The 25046-nt window shown below is 42.4% G+C and overlaps 1 protein-coding gene across 1 annotated transcript; it reads right to left on the reverse strand.

Annotated features, from left to right (window-relative positions):
- Nucleotides 1–1983: 1983 nt before the first annotated feature.
- neurl1aa (neuralized E3 ubiquitin protein ligase 1Aa) lies at nucleotides 1984–17974 on the reverse strand. The gene is made up of 6 exons (XM_088302748.1): nucleotides 17730–17974; nucleotides 12719–12969; nucleotides 11772–12093; nucleotides 7691–8413; nucleotides 5034–5183; nucleotides 1984–4580 (listed from the first exon to the last, which is right to left on the reverse strand). Exons 1-6 carry the CDS (start codon nucleotides 17761–17763, stop codon nucleotides 4339–4341), a joined length of 1722 nt encoding a protein of 573 aa, XP_088158874.1. The 5' UTR covers nucleotides 17764–17974; the 3' UTR covers nucleotides 1984–4338.
- Nucleotides 17975–25046: the final 7072 nt, after the last annotated feature.

Consider the following 25046-nt stretch of genomic DNA (forward strand, 5'->3'; position numbering starts at 1 on the left):
TGGATATATGTAGAATGGCCAACAACCTCTGATAGTACATAATTGAAGAGATGCGTGATTGTAACAATTTCGGCAATGCTGTGTAAGTGCAGATTCAATCCAAATTTATGTACACAGATTTATTATTTATTCAGAAGAATGAAGAAAAGGAGCACGCACACTTTGTGAGGATAAAGACGAATATACCTCAAGGCAAAAGTTCGGCAAAATAAAAGGTTCAATTGTTAGTAATAACTTATACGGAGAAATATTCAAAGTTTATGAATATTTAAGTTAATTTGTCAAAATATAATTACTTTTATATTTGCAGAATTATTTACACGTGTATATTCTCTTTGTGAGCTGAGTTAATGTGTTTAATCTCTTATTCTCATTCCCGTGCAGCTGTCTTAAGTTTGCGAGTTCCTGATTGGTTAGTTAAAGTCAGGTGTCAGGAAGTGTATGTTGGAAGCTGTTGTGTAGTAATGAGTAAAAAGTGTTGCTTAAGAAGAATTACGTGTCCATCCCTCTCTCCATGTTATGAAGTGTTGCATCAACAAACCCTCACGTTACACAACTTTTTAAAAATAAAAGAAAAAGAAAGCAAAATAATGAAAAAAAAATAGAAAAAAGAAAACGGCACATTAACCCACTTATTTATGGAATAAAATCTACATACAGTGGCAGAAGGAAAAAAACAGGAATGAAAAACACAAGCAGGGTACATGGACCTAACAGCATAATCAAGTATTGCAAGAAGTGAGCAAACAAAGCGCACGCATGGAAGCAAACAATACAACTCGCTGGCTGGCGGCAACGCACAGCAGCTGCCCCTAAATAGCAGCGTATTGTAACAAGTGACAGGTGTGTTGGCAAGGCCCCGCCCACCCGAGCTCACCATTCAGTGTGTACACTGCAATCAAGGGAGAATAAACATCCTTTAACCATCTCATATCTACAGAGCAGCAACGTGGGAGGAGGTAGAAATATTTGAGAAATAAAATCGTTAGATGTTTGTGTTGAGCTCTTGGAAAAACATTTTGTTGCGTCCAAGCCCATTACAAATAACCATGTCAACCGCTGTCCTGTAGATGTCTCTCTTGAACCAGTCTAGATTTCCCAAACCTCCCGCTGACATGGCCTGAGCCTTCCACAGGAGTAGATCTCTCGATTATAAATTTAACGCTTTAAAATGTGAATTTTGCAGGGCCCTTTTAGCACTCGTATGGATGATTCCTTTCACATTTTACCTAGTTCCCTCAGCGTAAGACTGTCAAAAATCACTTCCTCATATTGAGTGTGGTCAGTTGCACTCTGAAGCATAATAGTAGCTTCTTCCAAACCAATCACTTTGAAGCCAATCACAGCTGTGGCTGCGACCAAGCATACGGACTCACAACTTAGTATTGTGTAATTCCATCCATCCATCAGCTGAGCCGCTTTTCCTCACGAGGGTCACGCACATGCTGGACTTTTCCAGCTGTCTTTGAGCAGTACACCCTAGACGGGGTGCAACCATACACACTCACAATCCCACCTAGGGACAATTTGGAGTGTTCAGTTAAATTCTCATGCATGTCTTTGGAATGTGGGATGAAACCGGAGTACCCGGAGAAAACCCACACAGGAAGAGGGAGAACGTGCAAACTCCACAGAGGAAGGCCAGAGCTGGACTCGAACCCTGCACCGCTGAATTGTGTGGCGGACGTGCTAAGCAGCCGTACCGTCCAGTATTGGGGTAAAAAGGACTGTCAAAATTAAAGCGTTAACTCAAGATTAATCTGAAAATTTAACAGTTAAATCTTTGAACTCAGTGAACTCAGTTTTATTTACATAAAAAATAATTTGCATATTTTGCAAAGCCAAATTCAAATACTGTACCATACATAAAATACATCCGTAGCTCATCATCTAATAAAAATAAAAATAAAAAAATCAATCACTTGACAGCACTAATATATCTAATTCAATCCAATATCCCGACATAAGACATACAAAATCCAATTTTTCGCAAACACATAGAAAGTTTATTGAACACAATTTGACTCGCTGAATACCGCTAACAATATCTGAACTGAATTGAAAGAAAAAAAAAATTGAGATTTACCAAATGCTTCTTCATAAAGCTGCTGCGTCACAACTATGGCAAAACTGAACGGAGTAAAGATGCTCACTGACGAGTGCTCGTCTACAGTTGGTCCTGAACTTTACATGAGGTAAACAAAGCATCACACGACACACGACACAAAAAAAATCTATAGTGAAAATCTCTAATTGTGGTGTTGTAATACAAGCGTGCACACGCACACGCACGCTAACACACACATACGAGTCAAACAGTAGCAATGTAAATTACTGCAAACAACAAAAAGTGAAGCGCAAGTTCAGAGGATTTAGCCCTCCCCATCCGTGATGGATAACAACCACATTACAGGGTCAGGAACATTCAAGGAGCTGTTTGCAAAAGTAAATTGAGTAGCAACAATCAGCTAAATTGGTACCCAAAAGTATGAAATTGTTTCCCAAAAAAACCAAAACAACAAACACAAAAACCAATGCAATGCAACTTCCAAATGGGTAAAGTGTCGACTTGGTCAGAGTGCACAATAAAAACCATACCATGACAGAAACACGGGCCTGAATATTTCCAAATTTACAATCAATTGCTTAAAGTGACATTTATCACCACCAAACGAGTGATTACACAGTGAGGACTTTCAAACAATATCCGAAGAGATCGATGTGGGATGGTCTCAAATGTAGCGAGAGTTTGCACAATACATCAAAAAAAAAAAAAGAATTCTATCCTGCAACTCTGTACTCCAATGCTGCAATATACAACAAAGCATTTGTCATATTACATTTCAATTTTCAAGTTGAGCTCAAGAACAAACAAAACTATAGATGATCAAAACAATGCAAGGGAAAAAAACACCCAAAAATAACAGGCCATTTTTTTTTACAATAAAAAATAGAATAATTTATTCTAAATGCATAAATTCCAACGTGATTGAACACTTGAAGCAGTAGCATAATAAAAAGTGTGGAGGGCTGTATGGACCATGCTAACCATTGGTCAGCATTTAGCGGTAAAGGGCAGCTGGCAAAATGCAATCGCAGCAAAGCTTTTGAGTCCCATTTTGGATGATTTGACAGGAATGAAAATGTGGGCAAATAATTACATCTTTTTTCATACCACTGCCTGTTAACTTCCTTTCTATAAAGCTGCTGGTGAAAACCTGTCACAAAAGATTATTAGACACGCTTATATAACATGGGAACGTCTTGTGTATCTAGAAAAATAATGAAACATTTTGTGTGCTTTTTTCCCCCCTCACTCCAACTGAGTGAAACGTGACCGCGTTGTGTCACACAGAATTGTTTTGTTTTTTTTGGTAATTTTCCTTCTCGCAGTTACATCTGCTTTGTAACAAATGCTGGTTAAGGCCGCTGTGTCATAACTGTACCGCCTTCTGTTACCACGGCAACAATCCCCCTGAATTCACATGTTCTTCCAGAGCTATTTTTGAGATGTGAATGTCAAGATTACTCACAGTGCATCAGGCAACGTTTTGGGAAAAGAAGAAGTCTTTCCATCTTAAACATAAAACCCCCAAAAAATAAATAAATACTGGCCCTGAGTATCCACTCCCTGTTATTTATTTATTTTCATGAATTGTGAGCTGCTGAGTCTTCTTGATTATTTTAATCACCCGAGTGTCTCACGGTAACGGATCATTTTCACGACGCTGATTTCAGTGCAACATACCACATTGTAGCAAGCAGCTAGCTAGCTAGCTAGCTAGCACAACAACATACCTACCAGCAACATTTGAAGTAGATCTACCAGAAAAAGAGTACAAGAGGACTTAAGAGTCAGCACCGTTTCGAAAACACGTCACGACCACTTACCAGCACGATGGCAATGATTCATTGTTTCATCAGCGCGTTGCCGGAGTCCGACTCGCCAATTTCCAAGTAGCGCTCAACGATACATGAACACAAGTTGCAAGAGAGTCAGATGACTTACATGTGTACTTGTTTTCACTGGACCACTCAGACATGCTGTACACATCGGCGTCCTGAAAGAATTGCCCGGAGGCGACCGTTTCAGGACAGCCCCTGCATCGTAGCAGCGTTGCGCAACAAATGAAATTGAATCCAATCGTTTTCTTCTCGATTGCAAAGTCCTCGGAGTGCGGAGGACACACGTTGGTTTGTGTTTCACTTCCTCTGCACGAGACCACGTCGGAACAGTACGGTACCTGAATTTGTCAAGTTTCAGACTCAACTAAAGAAATAAAAAACGGTTCAAGATTTGCCCTCCCCTCCGGGAGTTTGCGGCCCCATCGTGTGCTCTTATGTACTTCGGTAGGTTTTGATAATGTCTTTAATTTGCCTTCTGCAGATGGGACAACACGCCTTGGACATTTTCTTGAGCTTCAGGCCGCAGTTGTAGCAAAGACACATGTGTCCACACGCGTAGATGACCGTGTCCACGGTGTTCTCGTAACAGATCGAGCACTCGTCAGAACGAGGCCCGCGATCTGATGGGAATGTTGGCGACTTGGGCAGGCTGACTGGGGAATTCGGAGTTGTTCCTGGAAAAGGTCAAAATATTTTGGTAAGCTGAGCTCAATTCCGTCCGATCCACGGTACTTGGAGACGTCAGTAGAGGGCCGGTTAGGACAGTTATATACATCTAAACAGTCTTTTAACTCATTCACTGCCATTGACGGCTAAAGACGTCGAAGATCCATTTTTTTTTTTTACTCGGCTGGTAGTTAACATTCACTATAAGCCCAGCTAAAACGTCGATACCCGTCAATGGCGGTGAATTAGTTAAGTATTTACTACTAAATGATTAAGTATTTACTACTAAATGACAGGAGTCTGGAGATTACCGTATATAATGAACATTTAAGCATTAAATGCGAAACACGAAATACAACAAACTGAGCCTGTGAAGTGCATGCCTTGACGTTTCTGGACGACAACAAGATATGATCCGCTGGCTATTTCAAAATGGATTCCGAGCCGATCTGTAGACGTACCCCCTGCTGAGCTGCAGTAAGCTGCCGAGCACAGGCCTCGGTTGAGGACGGGATCCGAGCAGCCGCTGCCCAGGGCACTCGGAGTGTGCGGTGATGAGGAGGGCGAACCGGGGTTGGACCCGGCCCGTGCGTCTCCAACATGAGTGGATCCTTCGGGAGATAAAAAAAGCGACAGGATGAGAAGGTGTCAATGTCAGCAAAGTGTCCAGTTCCTGGTTGAATTTCTCGAGGAAATGTGTCATGGCGCTTCCGTTTCAGCCTACGCGCTGACGTTCCTGTTGGCAAAACGCAATACAAAGGAGAGTCTCGGCGACTCAGGTAGGAGAAGCCGTCTCTTGTGTCAAAACCGTCCTTGAGCGAGGCACTAAACCTTGAGTCAACCCCTGACGGATCATTACTGCACTCCCACGCCTGTCAATGGATGAATGACAAGCAACTTTACGAGGCGACAAGAGACCAGCGAAGGTCAAAAAGCATGTCGACATTTAATAGTGCAATGGTCGGTTGAGAAAAAAAGACATTTTTCAGTAGAATGCCACTGCAACGATTATCCGCTTCATAAGACTGAAGCACTTAAGTCATCATTTACATGGACTTTTTATCATTCTGATTGCAATCAATCGGAATGAAGAAAACCCACGAAGGTACGGCGAGAACATGCAAACTCCACACCATAAGGCTGAAGCTGGAATTGAACCCACGACCTCTGCACTGTGAGGCCATCATGCTCATCTGTCAGACGCCGTACCAACCGAATTAGGAATATATGAACCTAATTTGGCCAGGTCGTAAGCCCTTTACATTGTCAACGTTCAAACTGTCGTAACTGCGACAACCCCAATTTTTCTATTGGATGTACAAACAACACACTGGAGACGTGACATGACTGGTCCCGACGGACACGGATGAGATTCAACAACAACAAAACCATCTTTGAGACAGGTGTCAACAGCAACAATTGCTAGCTCCCGTTTCACATCAACGGCGCCACGTTAAGGCCTTATATGGGACATGCAAGCCTCACGGAAGCCTCTCTTTATTTCGTCTGGAACAGCCCCGTTATTAATCGCCCTGGTCGGCAAGCACCGCCCCTCTACTGCAGATGAATCTGCTGTGTGCGATCCCCACCCTGCTAAGTGCCAAGATTAAATTGACCGGTGGAAACGGCTAAAAAGGATGGAAACGAACATTGCCTTGAAGTTGCGTGCGTTGCTTGTTAAGTGAGTTCATTTTTCTTCATTCTTGCGGGCAGCGTGCGCAAACATTGACAGCGCAAATATCGATAGCCTCTGATTCCCTGAAAAAGACGATTAAGTCTCAAAATAATGACATGCCCAGAGCAGTGCCATCTTGGCATGGTTTGGCTTTTCTGAATGAAAAAAAAAAAAAAGCCAGAAGCAGCATATATTGTGCTTATATGGTACATACAGAACATGCTTTTACTTGAAGTGTTTGTAATCAAGGCTTCATCTTGCCTTCGTATGCAGAAGCATGTCTAGCCACCCTCCGTTTTTGTGGCTTCTATTCTCACTTGATTGAAATTGTGATTGCTCTTCTGTCAACACAAGGCAATGCATGTTGCCATGTAAAAAATGTAAAAATGACACTTGAGGGTTTCCAGGGTGAAAGCTTCTCGGGAGAGCTTTTATATAAATCTTCTGTTTCGGAATTGGTGTTGTGCCAAGTTTTTTTTTTCTGGTTTTAATCAACGACTGAAATGCGCGCAGCAAAATCTGGCGTGCTGACAATTCAAATGTGGGAAAAAAATGAATTAAAAAAAAAGTACAGTACATGGATAGTGACTTTCCTGAATGCACCATTATTGAATTTTTGGGATCTTGCTGTTAAACTGTCTTTCGTTACCTTGACCTAATTTGCTATGAAAATTATTAGCTTGGGGTGAATTTATTTGAGTTGCAGCAACGAGCTTTCAAAGGTACCGTAAGCCATTTTAAACTTGAAATGAAAACTTGCTGGCGTTTTAGGATTTTTAGGAGTTCAATAGACTAGTAAATAAGTGATAATATGTCAACCCAACAAACTGACGGACCGACAAACTTCTGCTGGACATGAACAACCTGACGGCTGGGCCGCCTGATGAGTACAGGTTGGTTCGGCTTGAAAAAAATAATTACGTTTTCAAGCGGAAACCCTGAAATCGCAATTCAATTATTTTCCATAATCGTACGGCCCTAGAATGCATGCCCCGCCCACTATCTGCTCTGATTAAAATTTTTTGGGGGGGAACTATAAAACTAATCCAATACCGTTCAATTTGGCAAAATGTTGGCACCTTTCGATTATTTTGGCACTTTGGGACATTTAATTAATCCTCCAAAAATGTTTCACCTGGTACCGGATCATCTGAAAATCACATGATCGGCCCAGATTTCCGATCACTTTATTGGATCGGGACATCCCTACATTATATTCAAGGAGAAATTTAACTGAGTCTTGCAGGTGCAACATGCCGCAATTTACATCTGATTGGTCGACTAATCGAGACTACTGTTGTTAATTAGTCGACTACCAAAATAATGATTTTAGGCAGCCGTCGTTCACATCATTGTTCAACTCCTCAATTTAGCACACAGACCACTAAAATCCCAGGCCACCCGTGTTTGTGTTGAACATAATTGCAGGAGGTTCCTTCTAACCCAGAATTCTCAGTTGAGTGACAGCACCATGAAGACCAAAGAACATCCAGAGTGGGCGCGAGTTGTCCACACAGACTTGCATGCCAACATTGGCGCCGTTGTGGCTTAAGATGACCTCCCCTTCTTGGGTGACCAAGAAGCCGAGGATGTCGCTGCTTTGTAGCGGGGTGGGCACGCGACACACGGCCCAAAACTCCTTTCTGTCCACGAGAGCCTCCGGATTATACGGCAGGTCACTCGGGCGCAGCACGGCCGGGTCACATGACGTCACACCATAGGACAAGGAGCCGGAGCGGGCTGGACTGGACTTGGTCACTTTGATGTACACGCACTCTCCGGTTTGGAGGGGCCGGTTGGTAAAGACGAGAGTGCGCTCCTCCCGCGAATGCTCCGATCGGGCCACAGTCTGTTCATCGAGCGTCTTGATCTGGGCGCCGCGCAACTGGTGGAAGTGGAGATCACTCTCCAGGACGGGTGGCAACAAAGATGACTGCTGTGAGTTGAGCGAGTTCTGGGGGATGGGACAGCTGGAGGAGGCTGCCGCCAGGTGGAGCGTCTGATGGTGCGAGTGGGAGTTGCCTCCGTCCTCCTGCTGAAGGTTGAGGTCGCACAGGCTGACCGAGAGACGCGAGTCGTCTGCCTCGCGGCGGAGGGAGGAGGAGGAGGAGCGCACGGTTGTGAAAGAGCGTGGGCGCAGGCAGTCAGGAGGAACAATCTCGCTGTCTGAAAAGAGACGGGAAGGCAATTTAGATAACAGTCTTGTCATATTTTTGTTCCGCCATTGAGTTTGTGGTGAGCTAAAGCCGAGATAAAAAGAGCGCGACGACACCCGTCTCACAAGAAGTGGCTTAGAATTTGTAACTAAGCACCGACCGAGCATATTTTAGACATGAACAGCTTCACGACCTTCATACAAAGACATTCAGTTGAAAACAAACACCACGGAACAAATCTCCCGCACGATACGCCGTTCATATGCTGGCGCTCGTCCAGAATCCAAAGCCGAACATGAATCAAACGATGCGGCCAAGAACACACTGGCACTCCCCCAGCAGTGATAAAGTTGCTCATCCCAGAACGTGACACGATTGCTCAAAATAACAACTCTGCATGCGCTCTCCTCGACCTCCTGCCCTGCGGTGGGGTTAAAATTAGCCCGGTAAACAAAGTTCAGAAAACCAGGCAAGACGAGCTTCTGCGCCAGAAGGGGTGACCCCTAGCAAAAAAAAAAAAAAAGCGGAAGGTTAGGTCGTTCGGAGGAATCCTCCTCTTTGGCGAGCAAATGAGGCAAGAAACGAGGGCAGGAGGCCGACGCCCGGGTCTGGAGAGCCTCTCATTACTGCTCGAGTCTGGGTGCCTCTATCAGAACCCGGACCTAAGAGTCTTGACTCCAGATAAAACTCTTGGCTTCAATTAGCAGGGTTGTGGGGGCAGGCCACTGGGCTGGAAACCGCTGTGGGGTCAACACCAGCCAAATGGGACATTGCGCAGTTAAGTCCAATAATTGTCAGAACGATGCAAAATAATGTTGATTATTGATTGGGAAGCTTTTTGAGTCCTAAGCGGCAAAAGATAAAGATCGTGCACACATGCAATACAATCACAACAAGGATACTGCCAATAACCTTGAATATGTATGAATATTTTTGGATCCGTATTATTAGAACATGCGGCAAAAAAAAATAAAAAATTGAAACCTCATGAACAGGGAAGAAACAAGCGTTTTGTTTTATAATAATAATAATATTCCCTTTATTAGTCCCACAATGGGGAAATTCGAGATTCGAACCCAGGCCTCCTGGGGAGACTGGGTCCTGAAAGCGGCGCCTTAGACCACTCGGCCATCCTGGCATCCAGGTGAGCATAGCGAATGAGAATCTGTTCACACTTCCCTTACGTCGATGAATAAAGGGCGAATAAAAATAAATCAATCAATCAATCCCACTGTGACAAGAACCCTATTGGTTGTATTTCCTTCCCTCACGCAATGCTAATTGAATCAATACGGAAACTAATCAATAAGTAGTATGACTAATGGAACTGGGATGGTGAAATTGATTGACAAAATTCCCTACAGATGAGCTGTGCACACAAAATGGAGTCATCAACCGCAAAGGATAAACATCCGATTAGGACTTGACGAAATTCATCTCGTCTTCTTTATGTTAGTTGATTTTTTCTTCATTAAAAAAAAACCTCAGTTTGTCTGAAGAAATTAAAAAAAAAATATCAACATCCTATTATGACAACGTAATGATTGCACAGATAAATATTATTGAAGGCCTGCAAAAAGTACTCTGCGTGTCATGGCTGTAATTTGTGAATAATGGTGAGAGAAAAGGTAACAAAAAAAAAAAGTGACGTACAAAAACATCACAAAGCACCAGCAAATGTAAGCGCAAGTGTTGAATTTTCTTTTTTGTTGTTTTTTTTCTTTCTCAGCAGCTGCTGACCGTCAATGGTGGTGCACCTGCGTTTGTACGATCCTTTTGTCCTTTTGGCTCGTGGCCTTTTTTAAATTGCCCAATCTCAAGCCAGAATTGTGCAACCGTTCATTAACCAGTTCCATGTGATCCAAGACAAGATTGAACTGAACTAAATTATCAATCAACTCAATCAGGGGATATTTTTCAATATTTTTTTTGTGTTGGTGGTGGTGGGCAACAAGTAAACTCTTTCATTGGAATAAGAATTAAAACCCATTTGGCTTAATTTTTTTTCTCCCCCTCAGCGGAGCCTTTTTGATCGGAAGAATAAAGCACCTGGCAGGCTAATCCATTGTAAGCGCGAGACAGACACAGAAGGCCGCGAGGTTGACGGAGGAGAAATGCAGCATGCCTATTTTGGCCCAAACAGACTTTGGCTCACACAGAAAATGTTTTTGGATTAGTGAATGGCAAGCTAATGCAGGACACGAGGAGGTGGCGAGAGGGATGTTGGCTTAGTCGAGTGTGTGAGCTAGTCTCCGAGCTGGGTGGGAGACGGGATTTTCTCGGTCACGAGCGCACGTGCACAGTTGGGTTATCATTAGCCAAAGTCTCGGGAGGCTTTTATCAGATGGTGAAGACAGAGATGGAGGGCATAAAACGAAATGGGAGATTTCAAATGAGATAGTTCAGGTCATCAGTGGCGGGCCTTCAAGGCCTTTTTCTGCTGGCCGAACATAATCAAGAAAAAATGATCGTATTCTCCACATTGATGCCAAATTATATCCGAGCGTTGTATTTTTAGGTGAGAGTTTTTATCCAATCAGAATTCCGCTCGCTCGTGTTGCCAGGCAGGTTTCACAAGACCAGAAGTGCGCACTATTCGTCCGAGGCCTTCGCATATAATTGTGCGGGGGTATCTTGTGTCATCGTCAATGGGATTTCAGATTTTATAGACAGTCGCAATAGCCCATCGGATCACGAGTTGACGACAGTAAGGCCTCCTTGTTGGCCTTACGCAAAGGTGACCAATGCATTTCGTGATTGGATACTCACTTGCGAGGGGGCAGCGATATGCGGAATCTACACCCCCGAAAGTCGTCACTGGAGACCGTCCGAAAATCGAAAATATATTCTTGCTTTTTTAAACCACAATGGCCGAAGGAGGGAAAAGTTTGCATCAAGTTTTGGGCTCTTGGCAGTTATTGGGGAAGACAAAACAACATAAATGTTGAAGACCGCAACATTCGGGCAATGAGGTCATTGTGATGACTCGCCAACGGCTGAGAGAAAGTCAAATACAATGACAAGGGGACGACGGGTCGTCAGCGAGAGGGATACGATCAGAGGGGAATTTGTCCTAGATGCTTGCGATGTTCTTCATTGTTGGCAAAGGCCAAGTCGACATTCCCTCGTCCGCCCCGAAGGCTTTGAACCGTTGGCTTTTGGAGCGCCAGGCGTCTCTGACACGTGGCCAAAACAAAGAGCGAGGCAAAATGCTCGCCATTTGGAATGCTCATTCTTCTTCTTTGCCAACGCAATGCTTGGACTTTAGCGATAATAACCTCCATCATGCCATACTTAAAATAAAGCCCCCCCCCGCTTTATCTTTGTATGCAGGCACGATAAGCCAACGATTTGTCTTAGTTGCTTACCTAGTAGCTGCACTCCGCGGGTCAGACCATAAACATCAATCAAAGCCCAGAGGGGCTCGGCGGTTCGGACTCCGCTGAAAAACAGCAAGGGGCTGGACTCGTTGATGCGGTAGAAGACACGCCCCTTCTTGTCCACCCAGAAGGCGATCACGTTGCCCTCGTTAGCAAACTCTTCAGGTAGCGCCTTCGCCCAGAAGCCACTCTGAGACACCAAGTCCGGGCAGGCGTACTTTGGCAAGTTGTCTGGGTTGATCCTGCACGGATCTTTGGAGGTGAACCCCAGACGAAGAGCTCCACTCCAGCAACATTGCTTTTTAGTAATCTGCCGGGGGGAACAAAATTACTATTTTTTTTAACTTTGACTTTGTAAATTATTATTATTTTATCCTCCGGTGCATCTTGCGTCACTTTTATGGTCCAAGTTCACACTTGCATTTTTACAACTGAAGCAAAAATCTGATGATTTGACATTTTTATATACAATTTTATAAAAAAAAAAAAATGCTAAATTAGAATTGATGTTTTTAACTATTGTTTACAAGTGCCTTTACGGTTATGGAGCCATTTATGATAATTACATATTTATAAACCATTTTGTGGAGATCGATCAAATAAAGTTAGTTTAGTTGAAATGAGGTTTTAATGTGACAACATAGTTTCAAACAAAAAACAAAAAAACAAGGCACTTGAATTGACAAATTGCACATTTTCTCTGCAGTCATTTTGATCGCAGCCCATGCGCGGCTCTCATTTTATTCAGATGACCGGATCGAAATATAACCAAAGTTCAAACGATAACTTGACCAAACACTCCCCTTTGAGTTTATGGTATTTTACGTTTCTGTAAAACAACAAATGATTATCGATCCTACTGCAGACATTGTGGCGGAAACAACAGCGCGGTGAAATCTAACTCATCTGGCCACACATTGAATGAATCGGCCTACCTTGAGACGGACTTGCTCGTACAAAGCGATGGGCCTGTTGCTGAAAGTGATGGCATTGCAGAAACTCCCCTGCCTCTTGACTGTCTTCTGGGCCAGGTCCATGACAATTTGGGAGCCCTTCGCATTTGGGTGAAACAGAAGCGGGCTGGCTGGAAGGGGACCGGCCACACTCCCGCACTGGATGGGCAGACATCGCTTGGGTTTGTGGTGACAGCGGTGGGAGGTGGATGGGAAGGGGCCTCCGAGGGAGTCTGGAGGAAAAGATTTTTTGCAAACCCAATGACGCTTTAGTACTCAATACAAATTATTTCTTCAACAGATCGACCAAAGTTACTGTTGGTGCTTTGAACAGATCCTACAAAAAACGTGTGTTGACGGTTAAAACCGCTGAATGTGGCAGTGACAGATACAGTCATTGGATTTTACTTTGATTTCGAATTTTTCCTCCCATTTTTTTAAAAATTTTTTTATGAGGACCCTTGCTCTATTTCATCCAAGGCGGGCATCCGCTAAAAGCATTGATATGGCCTTTTGTCTTGGCACAGCCACAGGACAGCAATTGAATTTGGGCCACATGGTCCAAGGCAAATTGAGCTGAATGCATTACAGAGTTCTAAAGAGACGCAGCTGCTATGTGTGAATTCATGTTCCTTAGCAACCACCGTCTATGTGCGCCGTTGTCTTGCGCCGCATTCGGATCCGGTCAAAACGAGCCTTTTGTTTTACACGACACAACCAGCATACATTTTCAACCGCTACAAATGAAAAGAAACATCTTTAGTCAATCATTGTGCTATTCTACAAACAGCCCAACTTTATTTGTGCATTCAGACATCCTTGCATCAAAGATGACAACAGACAAAGTGGAGGCTTCATTCATGCTTCGATCTGTCATTTCATATTTGGCGAAAAAAATGACTGTATTTTCCGGACAATAAGTCGCTACTTTTTTTTCCTTAAATTTTAACCCGTGCGGCTAATACAACAGTGCGGCTTTTCTGTGGATTTTTCTTTCACCACTAGGGGCGCTCTATAGTTCAGAAAATACGTGAAATAAATCTCCATTTTTTTTGGGTCTGTTCTGTTTTAATGAGAAAAGTTGTTGCCGTGTTAAAAGGCACCGCTTTAACAATCTGTTTCTGAACTTTTATTTGCATTCACTGTACGAAATCGTTCTGTACATGCAGTAAACATCGAATATTTTTAACATAGAAAACTGCGGCTGGTGCTTTTTTCTTTTTTTTTTACATTTTTTAAAGCATTGCGTCGGCTTATACACAGGAGTGCCTTATAGTCCAGAAATTACAATATACAACATGCGTTACTCATATTTTTGTTTCTCCTTTTATACTTTAATGAAATAAACAAAGGAAATGAAATGAAATTAAATGTGTCAGGGTAAAGGAGAGTCCGTAGTGCTTTCGCTCTCCTGCCATTTCGGTATTCTCATCCCTACTTGGATTAGACAAGAGCAATCAATAATGAATGCGTCCTGTGCTCCACAATGACGCTTCTTTTGTGGTCGAGTAGAGGTGAGGTGCAATGCCAGTTTGATGTCTGTATCGACTGAGTGCAAGCAATATAGTGGCTGAGGGTAATTATGTGCGCTGCCTTAAATAAGACTTGAGGTTCAGAATGAAAGACAATTTTGCAACAATGTCTTAACTAAAAAAAAAAAAAAATAGAGTGCCTGTGCTATTTTTTGACTGCGCATCAGTGTAACGTGTATATCTTTGTCCTGCGAGGGGATCCTCGGTTACACATTGATAAAGCCGACATGCTGCCAAAAGTCACATTTACATGACGGTGACACTTGCTCTCCACGGTGCCATCTGACCTTGAGACTTGCGTTTCTGTCACACCCTTGCAACTGTCGCACGCTCATCTCATGATTGCGATTTTGGCTTCTTACGATCATAACAAAGAAAAACAATGTGATGAAGGGCTCAGTGTTTGTATGGAAGTTTCTATGTTGTTCAAACCCCATAAGTGGACCTGCGTTGTTTGCAGCAAGCATGTTGACATTCGTTATTTTGCTTTTCCTTAATGTACATTAGGCGGACGAATTAAAAAAAAATTGCATTATGTTCCAGATGTGATGTTCCTTCAAATAACAATCACAAACACACGCACACACCTGCACGTACACAAACACAGTAGTAACACATGAGGATAGGTCATATTACAATAGTCACAGGCATTTATTCTTAAAATGACGACAATAATAAATATTGCAAATGTTTATCTCCACACTGCCCCTAAGAGGCCAAGGTGCACACAACAGGAACAAGAAGTAGGCCGATTTATTTTTATTGTTATTATCATTTTAATAGATTATTTTACTTTTAACTTGTTTATTTTCTGGTTCTCTTTCATAATTAATTAGTTAAATTAAAGTTGAGTTTTTGCAATTAAATACTAAGTTTTAAAATCAAGAAATATTTGTGTTTATTAATCAATATTCCAATCAAAATATAATTGCGTTTCTTCTTTTTTTTTCATTTCAGTCAGCTTCTTACTCGGTACTTTCGGTATGTACTAAATGTAGTTGATTTCGAATGCAACCCAGACTTTCTCAGCAGCCTCAGACACAAGCCCACGTTCAGACAAATCGGGAGTACATGAGTGCCGCTCTCAGCCACAATTACGTAACCGACTCATCAAACATGGTTTGATTGTGTTCTGCTATCTTAAACAAGAGAACCACCAGCAGTGGTGAAATCTTGGAAAAAAACAAACAAACAAAAAAAAAAAAAACAACATACACAGCGATATTTTAAACTTGGAAGTACTGTACATACTAGGGTTGTGCAATTAATCGAAATTCAATTCCGAATTGTTACACTCAAAAAATACAATTATATAAAGTGGTTTTTAGTCTTCTTACCAGTCAAAAAAAAATAATAAAACAAAACTACAACTACATGAACATTATTAAATTGTTTTTGGATAGTTGAGGGCACAGTGGCGGAACTTCCCAGCACAAAGTCATCCCGCTAACAACAAGCGAGACAAGGAGAAAAAAATTACGTCATTAGCGTTGGGATCACACGAATACAATGCGCAGCACAGAACGACTCCGGATCGAATGAGATCATGTTTGCTGTCATGTCTACCAATGTCAATGATAGATCGTGCAAATTGTGACAATATGCGTGTGTGTTACATTCTGCTCTGAAACAAACTGAAAAATTGGATACCATAAACAAGGAAGTGTAATCAGTAACTCTGTACTTATACACTAAGACGCAGGATTTAACTCAGGTGCTTGACCTTGATTCCAGTGAGAAGGAGCTAAATCTTTTTGTCTTAGTCTGTCGTCCTTTAACTAATTGGATTCGCGTTGGGGCTTTAATTAGAATCATCAGGTGGTGTAAATGTATGCAAGCAGCAAGAGGAATTATCTAGGCGTGTTGCCTTTCTTAATTCATACTGCTTTTAATGATAGGGTTAAGGTGATAATTGGGAGGTTGTATTTTTTGAAAATTTCAAACTTGTATAAAATTAAAAAAAAAAACATTGTTAATATAAATAAAAAAAAACCCATGAAGGTAAAAAAAGAAAAGAACCATTCAACAGAAAAACGGTATCAATTAAAGCGAAACAAGACAATTATAGCAATCAATCCAAAGAGGGCCATTATGACAGTGAAACCAAATAAATGTATAATCATCTCATCATTGTATTATTACATACAACACACACAACAAATGGACTGATTGCACATCACACTGTTATTATTTACTACCCACGAGATTTTAAAATGTGTCAATTTTACAAGGCTCATAAATTGACACATTATTTGCCACATGAACGAATGTGGCGGGCCGGACCTGGCCCCCGAACCTTGAGGTTTTTTATTCAAACCAGTGTGGAGGTAAATAGGGTCACTCAGTGTATCGGCATATTTTCAATCGACACTCGGTTGGCATCAATCCATTATTCTGGTATTTATTTGCCTTGACTTGATGAGCAGCGCAACCAATCAGGTGTTAGGACATACCCATAAAATAAATTCATCAAACACTGCAACGTGGGACCATGACATTATTAATTTAATACAGAAATGATAAATACAGAAAAAAATATACGTATTTACAGAAAAAAACTATATAATTACATATACTAATAATGATCACACATTGATTTATTTAATTCCATATTTGATTAACAAATTACACATTGAATAACTGACACTTTTATTTCATGGTGCACGTATATTTATTCATCTGATTTAATTCCATATTTAATGAATGAATGAAACCATAAGTGAATAAATTACAGAAATATAATTATATATATTTTTTTACATATAATCATTGGTAATTTTATTAATTAATGCCACATAGATTTAATTAAATCCATATTTAATTAAAAATGAAAATTTTAATTAATGATACGTTTATTTAATTAATTAATGCTGCATTTATTTTTTCTTCTGGTTTATTTAATTCCATATTTAACGAATGAATGGAATAACAATTACAATTTTAATTCAACATTTCATGGTGAATTTATTATTTACTTTTGGCACTTTCAATTCCCCATACACAGATAAATGAATACATTATTTAAAAAAATAAATACTTCTGCTATTACACCCACCTCGAGTTTTGCAATAAGGCCAGCTCAGTTCATAGTCATCACATGCTAAAGATGGATGTTCCGACTTCTCTTATCTCTGGATAACGCCATATACTGTACACCTAATCCAAATATTGACATCTCAAAGCACAGCTGCCCTTTGTTTATTATTTTTGGGAGGGGGGGCGTGCACGACCCATTACAAGGCGAGGGGAACCACCACACACCACACCACAACTTCCCTGAGCTCGCACTCGACAACCACTTTCCACTTGAAATTGTAGCCATTAATAGACGACGTGAATCTCATCTGCACGAGCCTCATTTCCACACATTATCGTCACAGTGTCGTCTCGCTACCTGCCAACACCCCCTTCATATCGTTACACGTTATCGCCAAACCGGCATAAAACGGGCGATTCCTTACCGTACAAAGCATTTCGCGTTATCTGGCCACCCATTCCGGAGCCGCTTATCGCCGCCGTGTATTACGCTGATGCTCTCGTCGCAAGGCCGCCCGCTCGTGACATGATCGCATCCAAAAGGTAACCGACGATCGTCTCCGCCTCCCCTCACGTCAACAGATGCAAACGAAGGGGCGAGGGCGAGGGCGAGCGACCCACACCTCCTTGTTCCTCTTCTTCCGATTGTCGTTACACGTCCATGACGACAACCCCCCCCCCCCCCCGCCCCTCTCATTCAACGAGACCTCTCCCCGCCTTGAGTCGCATCTGTCACGCGTATTTACATAAAAGGTGGAGACTCCGGCATTTAACGCTGTCACTGCCGTAACCGTGACGTAACGCTTCGCAAAGCACGCGCCGTGAGACCTCGTCAGGGCAGGAGGTTCGTTTTTTTTTTTTGTGTGCGTCATAAAATGCATGTTTAGTCTTCATGACACGTTGGTCGACTTTCTATGCAATTCTTCTCTCATCAAAGGCATCATTTCACAAGTAGGAGACGAGGCAAACGTGGAAGAACTTTCCAGGGCAAAGCTCAAATGGATCCTAAAATAATTCCAGCAGATTTCAACCTTTGTGTTGAATATTTATTTTTAGAAAGTTGTCCATATTTTTTCGGGTGCCTTTTCGTAGCCCCGTTTGTGTGTGAGTCTTTTTTTTTTATTCCTCGTTTGTAGCTCCCTTTTTCTTCCATTTTCTCTCTCTCAAATCTATCCTTGTGTAGCTTAGCGTCTGTCTCCCTGTTTATTTGTCCCTTTCTAAACGTTTAGTTCATATTCCGTTTCTTGTTTTTTCCTATATTTTGTTTGTTTAAGCCACAAAGGAGCGCGAGTATCCCCGTGGGCCCGTTCCAAAAAGAGCAACACACAATTCAGCAAAGACTGGAGAAATTCTGCTCTTTATTTACCACAGCTGGGCAGTCCGTCCCCGGCGCGGAACGCTCCGGCCCTTCCACAGAGTTCAGCTCTGCTCACCGTCTAAGACAGCTAGCTTGCAAGTGCACACATAAACGCAAGGTCGTCAAACCGTTAACCCACTTTGGTTTGACAAAACACTGACCACCATAATAAGCTCATAATAAGATAAGTGGATTTAAATTGTAAATTCGCCACCTAGTAAACCTCTCTCGTTTGCATCGCGATGGCTTTTTTTTGGGGGGGTCGGGGTTCCACAATTTTTATGAATAAGGCCGCAGGGTCGAAGACCGGAACGGTACCTCGGTCGCGTTCGGAGGGCGGGTGACTGAATGTGGATTTAATTGCAGATGCACTTGCGAGGTCATTTTCAAGATGGGCCTTTCAAGAGAAGCAAAGTCATTTTTGTTTTTTTTCCTCCACGGAACTTTAATGACCGCAAGAGAAGCGGGCACTCGACAATTTTCCGGAAATGACATCATGGTCTGTTTACTGTTTGTCTTTGAGCCTTGCAGATGCACTCAGGAGAAAAAGCCTGCAAGCGTGTTTGCCGCTGTTGCCTGGCTTCATGTCCGTGTACGCCACAATAGTCACTTGAACAGCCTTCCTTTCTACTGTAGCATTTGCTTCCTGTTTTACAAAGTACGTCGCTGATTTCTTGGCCTTAACCTTTTAAGAGCCCTCTTTGTTGGCCTGCAGTCCTCCTTGCAATAGACTGAGACTCATCTCTCAGATATTCGACATACAATTGTGTTACGTAACACAAAGTGCTTCGCAGCTCATGGTTCGTTGGGCTTCAAATGAATGGAGCGGGACTTTCAGAACAGCACGACATGCGTCAAGGAAGACCACATTATGTTTTGAGGAGGAACGTATGCAAAGTCAAAAATGTTCAAAAAGTCTTGAATAAAGTAACGTCATTCATAGCTTATGATGCTCCCGTATCTTACAGATTGTGTTGAAGTATGGAAAAACAATTCTCAACGTTCCTTTATATTGCAGAAACGAGCAGGACAGATTATATATAAAGCGGCTCAATTTCCAAACAGCACCAATAAATGTTTATTCAATCAAATTTACTGAAGATTTGTGACCTTTGAAATATTATATCGAATGAACTCATTCAATCCATGAGTCATACCTATACATTTTCAAAAATGTACTACCCGCCTCCCAAAGACGTATTTATACGTTTTAGTCTTTTTTTTTTTTGCATCATAGCTCCATGTTTTTATAGCATGAGAACACAATATGCTGTTGGCCTCGCAAAAATCAGTCAAAATCCAGAAAAACGCCGGAATTGAGGTGAAAATGCCTGGGATTAAATGAGTTGATAGGATTTAAAATTTTGAACAAATCACTACCAATTAATAGACATCGTTTTTGGACTGAGCGAGAGTGCTAATGGTTTGGAAATTTTGCATGTGTTGCTTAACATGTTGGGATGTGACATTTCTATAACCTTGTTAGCATGTTTGTTGTTTACCATCTTGGTATAAAATGTATTACCATGGTTGGTATGCAATTATTGGGCCGTAAATGATGGATTTCTGATGTTGCTTGGCAACCCGGTCAAGCCTCAATTTGCAACCTTTCTGTTCTGCGCACGGTATTCTGATGAAATTGCCTTTATTGAATTGATTTCAAATGAACGCAATAACACAAGCGTCCCATTTCACAATCAAAGTGTGACATATTTTGCAAATAGATCTATGAGGCACACATGTCTCATGAAAACTCCACGATGTGGAATTTTGGGCCCCCGTCGGACGAATCACTCGTCTTTGGTGGTTGCGCTCATATCGCGCAATCCGCATGATGGCTACGTCAGAAGTCTAGACAGGAGAATCACAGCGTTGTGAAATTGACGCCAACAGAGGAAGATGTCTTCCTGTGAACCTTGGAAGCATTTACAACCTATTTGTGTTTTCAAGATCCCGTTGAGTAGGATGCCTTGATGCAAGATGGAAGGCGGTACTGCGAACGACTCCAATGAACCCGCAATTATCACAAAAGACTACAGCTAACTCCTCTTTGATCGAAATTGTCACACTTGACAGAACTTATTCAAACGTAGACTAGAGCAAAGGTCCCGAACACACAGAAGTGAGGATGGCCGAGTATTTGCAAAATGACGAGTGACGGTGGATTTATGACGCTCTAGGATTGGAGAAGGGACAAAAGTAGTCGACATCGGACATGGCTGACATAAAGATAAAAGGTGAGAAACTAAGAGAAAACTATGAATTATGTGCACGTTAAAATCCAAAATGAATGGTCATTATCGTTCAAGTTCAGTCCTAAAGTTGGCAGTGATATGCAACACAAATTTCTTTGGCTCCACTTTCCGTGGATCTGATTTTTCACAATGATGATAAAAATAATTAAAAAAAAGTTTGATCCATGGCCAATGGGATTAAAGTTCATGAAACACCATGAAGTCGTTTTTACCTCTTCTGAACTTAAAAAAAATATATAAAAAGCCAGGTTAAAACAGCACCTGCCTCAGCCATTGCACTTGGCCAGGGGAGGGGAAGGAGAACAAAGAAAAGGAGAAATAAAAAAGATCATCCCAAGTGGGGGGTATTTGCACAGCAAGTGTTGGAATAATGACCGTCTCCTCCTTTCATGAGTTGCGACTTAGCGAAAATCCCCTTCTGCTTATTCTCAGACATGCGCTCAGCAGGCCTCCCAGATAACTACGTCTTCACATATTCGCAAAGGTGAAAGTCATTTTGAGGGCAGAAGGTCCTTGGTGTAATGTTCTACTTTTCAGAAGAGTTGGTCAAGGAAAGGTGGAGAGCTCCTAATTATATCTTTCACCGTGCATTCATTCTTTGACCCGTCTAGCCTCGGCCTGGATGTTTCAAAGAAATGCCTCGTTGGCTCTGCGGGAACTGAAAATATCATTTTCATGGGCTGCTAAATGAGCTGGGGAGGAATGATCGGACTTGGCTTGGGAAAACGAGCATTTGTTTCTGGGAACGCCTCCGGGTCGCCGCCGGAAGAGTCGGACCGAGTGGCGGGGTAGTCGGGCCTCCCCTGCTTAAGATGCGACCCGCCACGAAAAAGCGGACGAATGGATCGACGGACCGCTTACATTGTATTTGTAATTCCCCTTCCGACATCGTTTGCATCTCTTACATAATTCATGCCGATCAATGGAAATGCAAATCGGAAGAGCACTTATCTGAAGATCATTTCTCTTGCTTCGTCCGTCTCGGATTTGTTTCACCAACAAATGAAAAGCATTCTTTTTGCTTTTTGCTTTCATTTCTCCCAGAACAGACCACTGCAATTCTAATTTATTTTTATTTTTTTAATTGGCTCCATTTATGAGGCAGCTGCAATATTGGGAGGGGGCGTCGGGGGCACCGCCAGTGACTTAAAAGGTTTTCAATCCCCGCCGTCTTGACGACCTCTGTCAAAGTTGACAAAAGGATACGTCGAGGCACTCGGACACGTGACCGGAGCTGAATTTATTCCGTCCGATTTCTTTCGATCCATTTTTCCCGAATGCATCACATGACAACATGAGGAGTCTCCTTCCGAGGTTCCACTGCAGTGACAGTGAAGTGTTCTCCCACAATGAAAAACGTCCTCGTCCTTTTTAAGTAACAATCACTTTGATTCGACACAAGAGCGGCCACCAAAGATATCTCGCCCGAGGCTAAACTTCTTCTCTTCCCATGTGGGATCGTAACACAGATGAACAGAGTGAGTTCATGTTTTTCAAATCAAAATTGGACGCTTGCCATTTTCCTTTCACTTGCAAGTTGCACGATACAAGTGCAGACCCGTAAGGACGAGGTGTGTGGTCCTTGAGACGGCATGGCTCATAGAATCTTCCAAGCCGTGGCAAATCTCATTTGCGGGTCCCGCATCGTGAAAAAAGGGGCGTTAACGAAATATTTTCGTCATCGTTGACAAAAACACGGCCTTGATGTCTATGCATGTTGGACACAACCGCTATTTAGCCCGGTGAGCTCAAAGAGAGGCAGTTGTGTTCGACAAAAAAAAGCTGAAGTATTTCACAATTATGAATTTTTCGCATCATGAAACAGTCGCCGTCAAAATCAAGTCATGCCTGCAGTTGAAGTGTTCGCTGTTCAAATTCTGTTGACTCACACTCAAGAATTCCCAAAAGAAATAGTGCACGCAACAAGCGTGCAGTAATTTAACGATCCGATTTATTGCACGTGCGTAACCAATAAAGCTTGACTTGCACTTGAAAGGTAGCCTACTCTGTCGGAAAATTAAAAAAACATCAATAAAAAGTTGGTGCGGCAGTCCATGAATGTCGTCAAGTAGCACAGGAATGTACTCTTTTACAAACGCATTTTTATTCCTTTACGGAAGAATATTTAACAACATAAAAATCAATCAATAAATAAATATGGCTGTTTAATTCGAACATGGGAAACTAATTTCTGCAGCAACATATGGATTATTTTCACATTTAACGGATTTCGGAAGTGGCCAGTGAAGTCAGCGCCGAGAATAAAAGTGATGTGATCAGTTTGGATGTGCAAAAAGGCCACTGCGGATATTTGGAATCTATTACCATGGGAACTGTTCCAGTTGTTGTTAAGGGTGGTCGTCAAGGAAACCTGACTGAATTCTGTCCCTTATTCTTTTTTTGCGTCAGACTCATTTGTCCTGCGATCTGAAAATCGGCGACTGTGTTCTACAAAAAGGAGGCAAGTGCAAACTGTACATTCTCGGTGGTGAGCTGGACTTGATTTATACTCAACATGCATTTTTGGAATTGTGATATTTCTGGGGGCAGCACGCGGACGACTGGTTAGCACAATGGCCTCACAGTTCAGAGGTCGTGGGTTCAAGTCCCGCTCTGGCCTTCCTGTGTGGAGTTTGCGTGTTCTCCCCGTGCCTGTGTGGCTTTTCTGTGGGTGCCCGGTTTCCTCCCACATGAACTGCCCCAAAGTGTGTTTGTGAGCGCGACCCTCGTGAGGCGAAGTGGCTCCGATAATGGATGGATGGAATATTATCGGCCCACCATTTTCTGTGCCACATGTCCTCATTTAGGTCACAGGTGAGCTGGAGATTATCCCAGCCGGTGGCAAAACATGTTTATGATCCTACTCAGAAATATGTCGACTGTTGAGGGGCAGATGGCAGATATTTTTGGATTAAATGCATTTGATGATGTCATTCTGCTGCCCATTGTGGGGTTTTTTTCGGGGTGGGCTTAGGCTTCCATTACCCCCCATTACGTACACAGTATACATGTCTCCGTGTTTGCTTGTGTGTGTGCGCGCCTTCCATCGCTTACGATTCAAGAAATTGCTCATTCGTTGCATAAGACTTTTAACATCTTTCATTTTCATTACAATCGACGGACGGGGTCGGATCCGCAATGAGCAGTTGTCAGGGAATGAGCGGACGGTAAACTCGTCGTTGCCCACGCAACTAGAGGAAAAGAACACCTTAGGCCCACGTGCGCGTGCACGTGCTTCCATGGACATGTTTTCTTTACCGTACTGCATGCCTGCAATGTATGTGTGTGTGTGTATACTAGCGCCAGGGAGATTCAGATGAGGAGGAATAACAGATCTGACACTCGGTTCACATCGCAGATGAAAGAAACATGCTATTCTCTCATCTCACGCGCTGAGAAAGGAGTGCTGGCAGCAAAAAAAAAAAACAACTTCAGTGAGCCAATTGCAGATTTTAGGGATGTGCCGCTTCTTCAGCCCTCAGCTCGACAGGAACTGAATGATATTCGACCTTTCCAGAAAAGTGAAGAGGCTTCTACTGTTATTCCTCTTGGGAGAAAATCCCAACACACCTCGATCAAAAGGCTTCTTGGGCAGACGGCAACACTGCTTGCAAAGTAACACGAGTATGAGATGATTGTGAAGCTTTTGGTTTGATGCTTTTTCTGCTTTTCCACATCTTTTATTGCAGCTGGAAATCATGCATGGCCAAAAACAACGCAATATTTTTTAAATGATTCATGATTTTGGGGTCGTCTACAATCCCTGCATGTCTTTCTTCTTGCACCATACATGTGTCCTTTTTTGCTTCTCTCTCAATTTTATCACGCTCACTTTGGATTAATAGTCTCCCGAGTCCCATTTTCACACAAAACATAATACCTACAATTGAAATAACACTATTTCCCCCCTCTATTGTTGAAAGGCTGAACTAAATCATTTGTCACGTTGTTCCGTGTACAACCACAAGGGGGCACTCTTTGGACACAGTTCATCACGTTTTTGATGTACTGTCGCGCTCAAACAGCCACCTCGGCTGAGATTTTTTTTTTTCCTTAACAAGACAGAGGCGAGTTGGGATTGTTTGTTTAACTTTGCATATCAAAAAGATGCATCCACGATTGGAAGGTTT

Source organism: Idiotropiscis lumnitzeri, chromosome 8 (genome assembly GCF_059441095.1).
Source record: "Idiotropiscis lumnitzeri isolate Australia: NSW breed Sydney's pygmy pipehorse chromosome 8, RoL_Ilum_1.0, whole genome shotgun sequence".
NCBI classification, from domain to species: domain Eukaryota; kingdom Metazoa; phylum Chordata; class Actinopteri; order Syngnathiformes; family Syngnathidae; genus Idiotropiscis; species Idiotropiscis lumnitzeri.

Bases quoted from the DNA above. Each gene is read 5' to 3' on its own strand.
- neurl1aa (XM_088302748.1), bottom strand. From the start codon at position 17,763: ATGGGTGGCCAGATAACGCGAAATGCTTTGTACG. The intron at 12,970-17,729 runs GTAAGGAATCGC...CTTTTCCTCCAG, and splicing joins AACGCGAAATGCTTTGTACG to ACTCCCTCGGAGGCCCCTTC. The intron at 5,184-7,690 runs GTTAGAAGGAAC...TATCTCCCGAAG, and splicing joins CACTCAACTGAGAATTCTGG to GATCCACTCATGTTGGAGAC.